The 13,675-nt window shown below is 48.5% G+C and overlaps 1 protein-coding gene across 6 annotated transcripts in view; it reads left to right on the top strand.

Moving 5' to 3' along the window:
* Positions 1-13,675, top strand: part of TDRD1 (tudor domain containing 1) — a 67,074-nt gene that overhangs the window by 25,992 nt on the left and 27,407 nt on the right. For all 6 annotated transcript variants that reach the window (XM_072130155.1, XM_072130152.1, XM_072130154.1 and 3 more), the window contains exons 5-8: positions 428-535; positions 975-1,154; positions 2,358-2,501; positions 2,594-2,765. In XM_072130155.1, coding sequence (XP_071986256.1) covers positions 428-535; positions 975-1,154; positions 2,358-2,501; positions 2,594-2,765 — 604 coding nt within the window. The remainder of the gene's footprint in view (positions 1-427; positions 536-974; positions 1,155-2,357; positions 2,502-2,593; positions 2,766-13,675) is intronic.

Here is a 13,675-nt window from a genome sequence, read left to right as displayed (position 1 = left end):
ACATACAAGATAGGTTCCATAGGTTTGTAGTTGAATTTGTATGCAAGTCAAAACTGTATATTTTATAATTGTAATTCCAGACAAAATTTTATTTTGCCCAAATAACAATTGGAGTTTCTAAATTTTGGGCTGTAATGGGACCAAGGATCTTCAGTAAAGCCTCATTACAGACACTTTACAGCTGATCATTGCAGTCTGAGACTATAGTAACACACAGAGAGCTTCACCAGAGGTCACAGGGAGCAGAGGGGTCCGTCTGTAACTATGGGTTGTCTGTAAGTTGGGTGTCCTGCCTGTATGGGCACATTACAGGCAGCTCCTGGGTTCGTATTTAGGACATGAAGTTGTGTAAAATCCTCTTATTTCTGTTATTTGCTGATGTGTTTTTCTATGTCACATGATAAATGTTAATTCTTATTTTTCTCAGGCCAAAGCTTCCAGCAATCCTGATGCCGGGAATGTAGAACTGAATGGAAGAAGGATTATGCTATGTGATCTACAGGAGAGTGCACTAAGTGAAGGGACAGAGTTTCAGGTGAAATATGTTGAATACTGCAGTGTATCCGCATGATACTACCCAACGTTTTGTTTTTGGAAGCTCTTTCTGTTTTATTCTGTAAACATAATATATATTCAATTTCCCTGACAATGTACCTGTGTGTTCAGCTATTGTTGATGTGGCGCCCCCTTGTGTCTCACTCCCTTCTTGGATGTATAAAACAAGCACAAACTTATTATTCAGAGTATTCAGAAATACTCAGATCCATTGTTGTACCTTGTGTTTTGATATTTTATCACGCTTGGTGACGGGAATAGTGTCGCCTCATAATGTGTTTTATCTGATTTTATTCATTTTCAATTTTTCACATTTTATACCCTTTTCATAATAAAATATCACTGAAAGTCTTTGTAGAATCATTTGATCCCAAAAATATCTTGTACGACCTCATGTTTTATTCCGTTTCTCCTTTCAGGGTTATGTGGTGGAGTTCACAAGTCCTAGTAATTTCTTTGTGAAAGCCTTTGAATCAGCCGATAATATCATGAAATTGTCAACTTCCTTGCAAAATCTTTATTCAAACCCCAGTACTATAAAGAACGACTTCACACCCAACACCGGGGAGGTCTGCGCCGCAAAATATCACCAGGACCAGGTGAGTCTAGGAACCAGGACACAAGACATAAACTGACTGATGTGCACTGCGTTATACTGTGGTATGGACTATATACTGACTGTGTATACAGTACACTAGGGAATGGACTGTATACTGACGTGCATGGCGTTATACTGCGGTAGGAACTGTATACTGCCTAATGTGCACTGCAGTATACTGTGGTATGGACTGTATACTGACTGTGTTTAGTATACTAGGGTATGGATTGTATACTGACGTGCATGGCTTTATACTGTGGAATGAACTGTATACTGACTGATGTGTACTGCAGTATACTGGGGTATGTACTATATACTAACAGTGTATACAGTATACTGTGGTATGGACTGATGTGGTACTGACTGATGTGTGTGTGCCCTACACTGGAGTGTAGAACGTATACTGATTGATGTGTATATAGTATACTGGGGTATCGACCAAATACTGACAGATGTGTATGCAGTATACTGGGTATGGTCTATATACTGACTGTGCACTACAGTATATTGGGGAATGGACTATATACTGACTGTATATGCAGTATACTGGAGTGTGGACTGTATACCGATTGTGTATTTAGTCCTCGATTTAGAAGCAGCACTCCAGAATAATTAAAAGTTTCTTTATTCCACCAGTATAAAAATACAACGTTTCGGCCGACTCTATGCAGCCATTCACCAGCATTCCACTGGTGGAATAAAGAAACTTTGATTTATTCTGGAGTGCTGCTTCTAAATCGAGGACTGTACAGTGACAGGATCTTGAGTCAGATCCTTTTGAAGCTTGCACCCTCTCTGGATTGAATCCAGTCACAGTGCTGCTCTACAAACTTGTTTGGTGCCTGATTGTGTAAATAATATACTGGGGTATGGATAATATATTGACAGATGTGTACTGTGTATAAAGTATACTGGGGTATAGACTATATACACTGACTGATGTGCACTACAGTATACAGGAGTATGAAATATATACTAACTAATGTGTATGCAGTATACTGGGGTGTGGACTGTATACTTATTGTGTATATAGTAAAGTGGGGCAAAGATTTTATACTGACTGATGTATATACAGCATACTGGGGTATGATTTATATACTGATTTATACTTTATGCAATTGAATGTGACTTTTATTATTGGCTATGGGTACGATGGGATATTTGCATGGCCTTTTGCATAAGTTTTTGTTTTCCTTTTCCCCAGCTATGGTACAGAGCGTTGGTGTACAATGTGGATACGACTATGAGGATGGCTCAAGTCTTATATTTGGATTATGGGAATATAGAAGTGGTCAGCCTGGACTGTGTGCAGCCGATGCATAAAGACATAGAACTGCTCCCGCCCTGTGTGAGCCTGACATCACCACCAGCAGTATTTCATTCTTTTTTTTTTTTTTTTTCTGTGAATATTGAATAAATCCTGTCTCCCTGTATATTTAGGCATTGCTTTGTTCTTTGGTGCACCTCACTGCTCCTCCTTACGGCTGGACACCAGAATGTCTTGTGGAAGTGAAGAGACTCCTTGTAGGGCAGAAGTTGTCAATCCGCATCGTTGATATTGTTCAAGGGGAACTTCTGCAATACATGGTTGATGTGTCTTTACTGGATACAGGTTTGTCATGTTGATGCATGAAAATACATTTGGGGGGTAGTTTGTGATGCCAGTTTTATGCTTCCATGAACCTTCAGTAGTTATTGAAAGGGAATCTGTCGGCAGGTTTACACAGCAGATGGTGTAAGGCAGTGGTGGCGAACCTATGGCACGCGTGCCAGAGAGGGCACGCCGAGCCCTCTCTGTGGGCACGCGGACCATCTCCCCTGCTGTCCATATATAAATCATTAGAACTCCCGGCAGGCAGGAAAAGCTGCCGATCGCCGAGAGCTCCAGTGATCTCTTTCACTGACGGCTGCGTCTGACCTGCTCTGTGCTCATTAATGCTGCCTAGAGACACAGCAGCAGGTCAGTGCCCGCCCCTCCACTCCCTCCCCCTCCCCCTTCAGCCCGGGAACATGAGGAGAAGAGAGAGAACTGCCGGAGCACGCAGCCGGTGCACAGTGAGTACAGAGGAGTGCAGCAGGAGGGCAGGAGCTGCTCTGTGTGCATTACACAGGCAGCAGGCAGGCAGCTTTGGGACACTGAACAACTGTATGTGCTTATTGTTTAGTGTCCCAAACTGCCCTGTATGACACATGTCTGTGGCCACATGTATACTGCCCCTGGTCCAGTGCTCCTGTCACTGTGCTATGCTGCCAGTGACCCTGGGGTGCACTACACTGCCCTCACTGACAGCATGGCACAGGTGCCCAGAGCTCCAGACCAAGGGCAGTATATATATGTATATATGTATGTGTGTGTGGCCACAGACATGTGTCATGTGGTGATTTGATGGTAAATTCACCTGCCTGATTCCATGTAGATTTGCTGTTCAGTGCACCCACCCTACAACATACACATTACCCTACACACCCCCTCCCGAATTCAACAATCCTTCATATTGCCCCTGGATGGGGGTAGTGTTCCTCTCTGGATGGGGGTAGTGTTCCTCACTGGATGGGGGTAGTGCTCCTCACTGTATGGAGGTAGTGCTCCTCACTGGATGGGGGTAGTGCTCCTCACTGGATGGGGGTAGTGCTCCTCACTGGATGGGGGTAGTGCTCCTCACTGGATGGGGGTAGTGCTCCTCACTGGATGGGGGTAGTGCTCCTCACTGGATGGGGGTAGTGCTCCTCACTGGATGGGGGTAGTGCTCCTCACTGGATGGGGGTAGTGCTCCTCACTGGATGGGGGTAGTGCTCCTCACTGGATGGGGGTAGTGCTCCTCACTGGATGGGGGTAGTGCTCCTCACTGGATGGGGGTAGTGTTCCTCACTGGATGGGGGTAGTGTTCCTCACTGGATGGGGGTAGTGTTCCTCACTGGATGGGGGTAGTGTTCCTCTCTGGATGGGGGTAGTGTTCCTCTCTGGATGGGGGTAGTGTTCCTCTCTGGATGGGGGTAGTGTTCCTCTCTGGATGGGGGTAGTGTTCCTCTCTGGATGGGGGTAGTGTTCCTCACTGGATGGGGGTAGTGTTCCTCACTGGATGGGGGTAGTGTTCCTCACTGGATGGGGGTAGTGTTCCTCACTGGATGGGGGTAGTGTTCCTCTCTGGATGGGGGTAGTGTTCCTCTCTGGATGGGGGTAGTGTTCCTCTCTGGATGGGGGTAGTGTTCCTCACTGGATGGGGGTAGTGTTCCTCACTGGATGGGGGTAGTGTTCCTCACTGGATGGGGGTAGTGTTTCTCACTGGATGGGGGTAGTGTTCCTCTCTGGATGGGGGTAGTGTTCCTCACTGGATGGGGGTAGTGTTCCTCACTGGATGGGGGTAGTGTTCCTCACTGGATGGGGGTAGTGTTCCTCACTGGATGGGGGTAGTGTCCCTCTCTGGATGGGGGTAGTGTCCCTCTCTGGATGGGGGTAGTGTCCCTCTCTGGATGGGGGTAGTGTCCCTCTCTGGATGGGGGTAGTGTCCCTCTCTGGATGGGGGTAGTGTCCCTCTCTGGATGGGGGTAGTGTCCCTCTCTGGATGGGGGTAGTGTCCCTCTCTGGATGGGGGTAGTGTCCCTCTCTGGATGGGGGTAGTGTCCCTCTCTGGATGGGGGTAGTGTCCCTCTCTGGATGGGGGTAGTGTCCCTCTCTGGATGGGGGTAGTGTCCCTCTCTGGATGGGGGTAGTGTCCCTCTCTGGATGGGGGTAGTGTCCCTCTCTGGATGGGGGTAGTGTCCCTCTCTGGATGGGGGTAGTGTCCCTCTCTGGATGGGGGTAGTGTCCCTCTCTGGATGGGGGTAGTGTCCCTCTCTGGATGGGGGTAGTGTTCCTCTCTGGATGGGGGTAGTGTTCCTCTCTGGATGGGGGTAGTGTTCCTCACTGGATGGGGGTAGTGTTCCTCACTGGATGGGGGTAGTGTTCCTCACTGGATGGGGGTAGTGTTCCTCACTGGATGGGGGTAGTGTTCCTCTCTGGATGGGGGTAGTGTTCCTCTCTGGATGGGGGTAGTGTTCCTCTCTGGATGGGGGTAGTGTTCCTCTCTGGATGGGGGTAGTGTTCCTCACTGGATGGGGGTAGTGTTCCTCACTGGATGGGGGTAGTGTTCCTCACTGGATGGGGGTAGTGTTCCTCACTGGATGGGGGTAGTGTTCCTCACTGGATGGGGGTAGTGTCCCTCTCTGGATGGGGGTAGTGTCCCTCTCTGGATGGGGGTAGTGTCCCTCTCTGGATGGGGGTAGTGTCCCTCTCTGGATGGGGGTAGTGTCCCTCTCTGGATGGGGGTAGTGTCCCTCTCTGGATGGGGGTAGTGTCCCTCTCTGGATGGGGGTAGTGTCCCTCTCTGGATGGGGGTAGTGTCCCTCTCTGGATGGGGGTAGTGTCCCTCTCTGGATGGGGGTAGTGTCCCTCTCTGGATGGGGGTAGTGTCCCTCTCTGGATGGGGGTAGTGTCCCTCTCTGGATGGGGGTAGTGTCCCTCTCTGGATGGGGGTAGTGTCCCTCTCTGGATGGGGGTAGTGTCCCTCTCTGGATGGGGGTAGTGTCCCTCTCTGGATGGGGGTAGTGTCCCTCTCTGGATGGGGGTAGTGTCCCTCTCTGGATGGGGGTAGTGTCCCTCTCTGGATGGGGGTAGTGTCCCTCTCTGGATGGGGGTAGTGTCCCTCTCTGGATGGGGGTAGTGTCCCTCTCTGGATGGGGGTAGTGTCCCTCTCTGGATGGGGGTAGTGTCCCTCTCTGGATGGGGGTAGTGTCCCTCTCTGGATGGGGGTAGTGTCCCTCTCTGGATGGGGGTAGTGTCCCTCTCTGGATGGGGGTAGTGTCCCTCTCTGGATGGGGGTAGTGTCCCTCTCTGGATGGGGGTAGTGTCCCTCTCTGGATGGGGGTAGTGTCCCTCTCTGGATGGGGGTAGTGTCCCTCTCTGGATGGGGGTAGTGTCCCTCTCTGGATGGGGGTAGTGTCCCTCTCTGGATGGGGGTAGTGTCCCTCTCTGGATGGGGGTAGTGTCCCTCTCTGGATGGGGGTAGTGTCCCTCTCTGGATGGGGGTAGTGTCCCTCTCTGGATGGGGGTAGTGTCCCTCTCTGGATGGGGGTAGTGTCCCTCTCTGGATGGGGGTAGTGTCCCTCTCTGGATGGGGGTAGTGTCCCTCTCTGGATGGGGGTAGTGTCCCTCTCTGGATGGGGGTAGTGTCCCTCTCTGGATGGGGGTAGTGTCCCTCTCTGGATGGGGGTAGTGTCCCTCTCTGGATGGGGGTAGTGTCCCTCTCTGGATGGGGGTAGTGTCCCTCTCTGGATGGGGGTAGTGTCCCTCTCTGGATGGGGGTAGTGTCCCTCTCTGGATGGGGGTAGTGTCCCTCTCTGGATGGGGGTAGTGTCCCTCTCTGGATGGGGGTAGTGTCCCTCTCTGGATGGGGGTAGTGTCCCTCTCTGGATGGGGGTAGTGTCCCTCTCTGGATGGGGGTAGTGTCCCTCTCTGGATGGGGGTAGTGTCCCTCTCTGGATGGGGGTAGTGTCCCTCTCTGGATGGGGGTAGTGTCCCTCTCTGGATGGGGGTAGTGTCCCTCTCTGGATGGGGGTAGTGTCCCTCTCTGGATGGGGGTAGTGTCCCTCTCTGGATGGGGGTAGTGTCCCTCTCTGGATGGGGGTAGTGTCCCTCTCTGGATGGGGGTAGTGTCCCTCTCTGGATGGGGGTAGTGTCCCTCTCTGGATGGGGGTAGTGTCCCTCTCTGGATGGGGGTAGTGTCCCTCTCTGGATGGGGGTAGTGTCCCTCTCTGGATGGGGGTAGTGTCCCTCTCTGGATGGGGGTAGTGTCCCTCTCTGGATGGGGGTAGTGTCCCTCTCTGGATGGGGGTAGTGTCCCTCTCTGGATGGGGGTAGTGTCCCTCTCTGGATGGGGGTAGTGTCCCTCTCTGGATGGGGGTAGTGTCCCTCTCTGGATGGGGGTAGTGTCCCTCTCTGGATGGGGGTAGTGTCCCTCTCTGGATGGGGGTAGTGTCCCTCTCTGGATGGGGGTAGTGTCCCTCTCTGGATGGGGGTAGTGTCCCTCTCTGGATGGGGGTAGTGTCCCTCTCTGGATGGGGGTAGTGTCCCTCTCTGGATGGGGGTAGTGTCCCTCTCTGGATGGGGGTAGTGTCCCTCTCTGGATGGGGGTAGTGTCCCTCTCTGGATGGGGGTAGTGTCCCTCTCTGGATGGGGGTAGTGTCCCTCTCTGGATGGGGGTAGTGTCCCTCTCTGGATGGGGGTAGTGTCCCTCTCTGGATGGGGGTAGTGTCCCTCTCTGGATGGGGGTAGTGTCCCTCTCTGGATGGGGGTAGTGTTCCTCTCTGGATGGGGGTAGTGTTCCTCGCTGGATGGGGGTAGTGTTCCTCGCTGGATGGGGGTAGTGTTCCTCGCTGGATGGGGGTAGTGTTCCTCGCTGGATGGGGGTAGTGTCCCTCGCTGGATGGGGGTAGTGCTCCTCGCTGGATGGGGGTAGTGCTCCTCACTGTATTTGCTCCTGCTTAGTGATATTATTAGTGATATTGGTCTGTTTATTATCAGTATGGTGGTATTTATCTTGTTGTACTGGTAATGGTCATCATGTAGCAGTATTATAAGCCCCTTATAGAGTGGTATAGTGTGATTTTAGGCTAAATAGACGTGTTGGCACTTTGCGATGATTACATGGACTTTGGTTTGGAGTTTGGGCACTCGGTCTCTAAAAGGTTCGCCATCACTGGTGTAAGGTATGCTCCCTAAAGCGCTCTTCAATGATAATTATTGTAGGTTGTTAGTAAAAGCAGAACTGAAAAGTATATTTTTATTCCAGGATTGCAGCTCTACCAGGGATATGGAATGTCCTTCAACCTCAAAAGCTTTATGTTCTCTGAGTTGGGCTACTCTACATCCCCCTCCCTTATCCTTTGAGTAACTACTGTCATACTCGGCGATAAACCTGCTATTACTCATAGAACAGGGGATTGGGCTGTGGAGAGGCTCCATTCCATACAACATGCTGTTACTATCTACATGCACAACATGATCTGTTACTAACTAAACCTAACATGATCAAAACTTATGACCCATTGCCTTCGATTTGACTGAATGTGTATGTGAATTTCATTCCAGTCAGTGGCGTAAGCTGTGCCCAGCTCCTCTGGTAGAAGTTTATCTCTAGGCTTAAACCCCTTATCACCGACACTAGTTTTCAGCTCAATGACCAGACTCGATTTTTCAAATCTGCCCTGTCTCACGATAATTGGTTATAACTTCGGAACGCTTTAACATATCCGGGTGATTTTGAGAATGTTTTCTCGTGACACATTATACTTCATGTTAGTTATAAAATTTAAGTGATAAGTTTTGCGTTTCGTTCTGAAAAAAAGTGAAAATTTGGCAAAAGTTTGTAAAAATTCTTCATTTTCCAAGTTTGAAATGTTCTGGTTTCCAGACAAGATGTAAAACTACCCAAAAAGCTTGATAAATTACATTTACGGAATGTCTGCTTTATGTTGGGATGATATTTTATGCATCCTCTCACTTTTCTAGGATGTTATGAGGCGCAGAACTTTAGGTGCGATTTTTCTTATTTTCATGAAAATTGCCAAAACTCACATTTTGAGGGACAACTCAGCTTTCAAGTGACTTTGAGAGGCCTAAATAATAGTAAAACCCCATAAATTACCCCATTATAGAAACTTCACCCCTCAACATATGTAAAACAACTTCTATTAAGTCTATTAACCCTTTAAGTGTTTCACATGGGTTAAAAAATATGGACCTGCGATTTAGAAACTATAGAATTTTTTTGGAAAATACATTCATTTAGGCCAAACTGACAGTTTCAGAATAAATTAAATGATGAAACGCACTGCAACGCTTGATGCCCAATTCCTCCCGAGTTTACTGATACCCCATATGGGGTGGTAAACTGCTGTACGGGCGCACGACCGAGTACAGAATGAATGGAGGCGCCATTCACAGCAGATTTGTATTGTCACATTGTACTACCTATACATTTTTATTTTTTTTGGTAATGCAAACATATCAGGGCTAATTTTTTTTATGGGATGAGATACAATGTATAGATAATTTATTTTGGGAGTCTAAAGCTTATTCATGAGATTTTATTAACTATTTCAAGGGGGACACAAACAAAATCATCAATTTTTATTTTGGATTGTTAGCATTTTTTTCCCCCGCTCACCGTAACGTAAAAATAATATATAATATTTTATTCTTTATTCTCTGGTTCACTACGATTGCGGTGTTACCTCATTTATATAGTTTTTCTTATTTTTGCTCAATTTTCCTGAGCAAAACCAATATTGGAGAAAATCGCATTGTTTTTACTATTGACAACTTTTCAGGGCCATAACTTCTGTATTTTTCTGTTGTCAGATCTGGTTGAGGGCTTATTTGTTGCGAAAACAGTTGTTCTTTTCAGTTGTATCATATTAGGGAACGTAACTTTTTTTGATCACTTTTTAGAACATTTTTTTTTTTAATTATTTTTATTAGTTTTATCATAAAACAACGTAACATGTATTCCAATGTTGTACGGTGTCATATAAATCAGATAACAAGATTTTGTAGAGCTTATGATGAAAAATTGTATATTATGGGAAATTTTTTTTTTTTTTTTTTACATTTTCTACTTCTTGGCTTGAATAAGCGATCATCCGATCGCTTATTCAAGCCTTTACACTGCAATACACTTGTATTGCAGTGTGTAGTGTAAGTAACTGAGCATGCTTATACAAATATATGTGTGTATAAATACAGTAAATGCATATATACACAGTATAAACATATATAGACAGTAAATGTATATATACACAGTATATACAAATATACACAGTAAATGCAACCCCCGGCAAAGGTTTCCGCCTCCCTGCCCGCCCATCCCGCTGCATGGCTAAACATCCCGCTTTTAACCCCGCTCGCGCTCCCTCCTCCCCTGCCCGAACAAGCGGCCGTCCTCCGCTCTCCCACCCCATCGCCCGCCCCCCCCCCCCCACACACTGGTGGAACAAGCGGCTCTCCTCCGCTCCAACCGCGCCCCCCCCAGATGGAACTAGCGGACGTTCTTCATCTCGTCCTCCCCGTCGGAACAGGTGTCAGTCCTCCGCTCAGCACCGCGCCGACGACGAAAGAAGCGTCAATCCTCTGTGTATATGTGTATAAACTGTGTATATGCATTTACTGTCTATATATGTATATACTGTGTATATATGCATTTACTGTCTATATATGTATATACTGTGTATATATGCATTTACTGTCTATATATGTATATACTGTGTATATATGCATTTACTGTATTTATATACACATATATTTGTATAAGCATATATATATGATGTATGTTTATATGCTGTGTATGTGGTATGTATGTATATGTTCTGTATACTGAATGTGTGTGTGTGTGTGTGTGTATTTCCCATATGTGTGTGAAAATGCTGTATGTGTGTATATTCTGTATGTATATGCAGCATGTGTATATATGGTCAGTGTATACTGTATGTGTGTGTGTATATATATATATTGTATATAATGTGTATGCCGTATGTGTTATGAGTTTGTGTTTTAGTGTATAAATGTATATGGGTACATAAATGTGTGTGTATACTTGTATATATATGGGTGCAAACATACGAGTGTAGAACTTTGTGTGTATATAAAGGTGTGTAATAATCAGTGTATCAGTGTATAAATGAGTGTAATTGTATAAACTGTGGGACTGCACGTCTGGTGCGGGCTGAGGTGTATGTTAAATGGGACTGCATATCTGGTGGGAGAGAAGGTGGATACAAACATGTGTTACAGGGGGTGAGGCGACTGTATGTAGCTGTGTTACTGGGGGTGAGGCGGCTGTATGTAGATGTGTTACTGGGGGCGAGGCGGCTGTATGTAGCTGTGTTACTGGGGGCGAGGCGGCTGTATGTAGCTGTGTTACTGGGGATGAGGCGGCTGTGTGTAGCTGTGTTACTGGGGGTGAGGCAGCTGTGTGTAGCTGTGTTACTGGGGATGAGGCGGCTGTATGTAGCTGTGTTACTGGGGGTGATGCGGCTGTATGTAGCTGTGTTACTGGGGGTGAGGCGGCTGTATGTAGATGTGTTACTGGGGATGAGGCGCTGTATGTAGCTGTGTTACTGGGGGTGATGCGGCTGTATGTAGCTGTGTTACTGGGGGTGAGGCGGCTGTATGTAGCTGTGTTACTGGGGGTGAGGCGGCTGTATGTAGCTGTGTTACTGGGGGTGAGGCGGCTGTATGTAGCTGTGTTACTGGGGATGAGGCGCTGTATGTAGCAGTGTTACTGGGATGAGGCGGCTGTATGTAGCTGTGTTACTGGGGATGAGGTGGCTGTATGTAGATGTGTTACTACGGATGAGGCGGCTGTATGTAGCTGTGTTAATACGGATGAGGCGGCTGTATGTAGCTGTGTTACTGGGGGCGTTGCGTCTGTATTTAGCTGTGTTACTGGGGGTGAGGTGGCTGTATGTAGCTGTGTTACTGGGGGCGAGGCGGCTGTATGTAGATGTGTTACCGGGGATGAAGTGGCTGTATGTAGCTGTGTTACTGGGGAGGAGGCGGCTGTATGTAGCTGTGTTACTACGGATGAAGCGGCTGTATGTAGCTGTGTTACTGGGGGCGTTGCATCTGTATTTAGCTGTGTTACTGGGGGCGAGGTGGCTGTATGTAGCTTTGTTACTGGGGGCGAGGCGGCTGCATGTAGATGTGTTACCGGGGATGAAGTGGCTGTATGTAGCTGTGTTACTGGGGATGAGGCGGCTGTATGTAGCTGTGTTACTGGGGGCGTTGCGTCTGTATTTAGCTGTGTTACTGGGGGTGAGGTGGCTGTATGTAGCTGTGTTACTGGGGGCGAGGCGGCTGTATGTAGATGTGTTACTGGGGATGAGGCGGCTGTATGTAGCTGTGTTACTACGGATGAGGCGGCTGTATGTAGCTGTGTTACTGGGGATGAGGCGGCTGTATGTAGCTGTGTTAATATGGATGAGGCGGCTGTATGTAGCTGTGTTACTGGGGATGAGGCGGCTGTATGTAGCTGTTTTACTGGGGTTGAGGCGGCTGTATGTAGCTGTGTTACTGGGGATGAGGCGGCTGTATGGAGCTGTGTTACTGGGGATAAGGTGGCTGTATGTATCTGTGTTACTGGGGTTGAGGCGGCTGTATGTAGCTGTGTTACTGGGGGTGAGGCGGCTGTATGTAGCTGTGTTACTGGGGATGAGGCGGCTGTATGTAGCTGTGTTACTGGGGATGAGGCGGCTGTATGTAGCTGTGTTACTGGGGATGAGGCGGCTGTATGTAGCTGTGTTACTGGGGATGAGGCGGCTGTATGTAGCTGTGTTACTGGGGATGAGGCGGCTGTATGTAGCTGTGTTACTGGGGATGAGGCGGCTGTATGTAGCTGTGTTACTGGGGGTGAGGCGGCTGTATGTAGCTGTGTTACTGGGGGCGTTGCGTCTGTATTTAGCTGTGTTACTGGGGGTGAGGTGGCTGTATGTAGCTGTGTTACTGGGGGCGAGGCGGCTGTATGTAGATGTGTTACTGGGGATGAGGCGGCTGTATGTAGCTGTGTTACTACGGATGAGGCGGCTGTATGTAGCTGTGTTACTGGGGATGAGGCGGCTGTATGTAGCTGTGTTACTGGGGGCGTTGCGTCTGTATTTAGCTGTGTTACTGGGGGTGAGGTGGCTGTATGTAGCTGTGTTACTGGGGGCGAGGCGGCTGTATGTAGATGTGTTACTGGGGATGAGGCGGCTGTATGTAGCTGTGTTACTACGGATGAGGCGGCTGTATGTAGCTGTGTTACTGGGGATGAGGCGGCTGTATGTAGCTGTGTTACTGGGGGCGTTGCGTCTGTATTTAGCTGTGTTACTGGGGGTGAGGTGGCTGTATGTAGCTGTGTTACTGGGGGCGAGGCGGCTGTATGTAGATGTGTTACTGGGGATGAGGCGGCTGTATGTAGCTGTGTTACTACGGATGAGGCGGCTGTATGTAGCTGTGTTACTGGGGATGAGGCGGCTGTATGTAGCTGTGTTAATATGGATGAGGCGGCTGTATGTAGCTGTGTTACTGGGGATGAGGCGGCTGTATGTAGCTGTTTTACTGGGGTTGAGGCGGCTGTATGTAGCTGTGTTACTGGGGATGAGGCGGCTGTATGGAGCTGTGTTACTGGGGATAAGGTGGCTGTATGTATCTGTGTTACTGGGGTTGAGGCGGCTGTATGTAGCTGTGTTACTGGGGGTGAGGCGGCTGTATGTAGCTGTGTTACTGGGGATGAGGCGGCTGTATGTAGCTGTGTTACTGGGGATGAGGCGGCTGTATGTAGCTGTGTTACTGGGGATGAGGCGGCTGTATGTAGCTGTGTTACTGGGGATGAGGCGGCTGTATGTAGCTGTGTTACTGGGGATGAGGCGGCTGTATGTAGCTGTGTTACTGGGGATGAGGCGGCTGTATGTAGCTGTGTTACTGGGGATGAGGCGGCTGTATGTAGCTGT

Source organism: Engystomops pustulosus, chromosome 11, assembly GCF_040894005.1.
Source record: "Engystomops pustulosus chromosome 11, aEngPut4.maternal, whole genome shotgun sequence".
NCBI classification, from domain to species: domain Eukaryota; kingdom Metazoa; phylum Chordata; class Amphibia; order Anura; family Leptodactylidae; genus Engystomops; species Engystomops pustulosus.
Note: the sequence above shows the minus strand (reverse complement) of the source record. Positions and strands in the feature narration are given on the sequence as shown.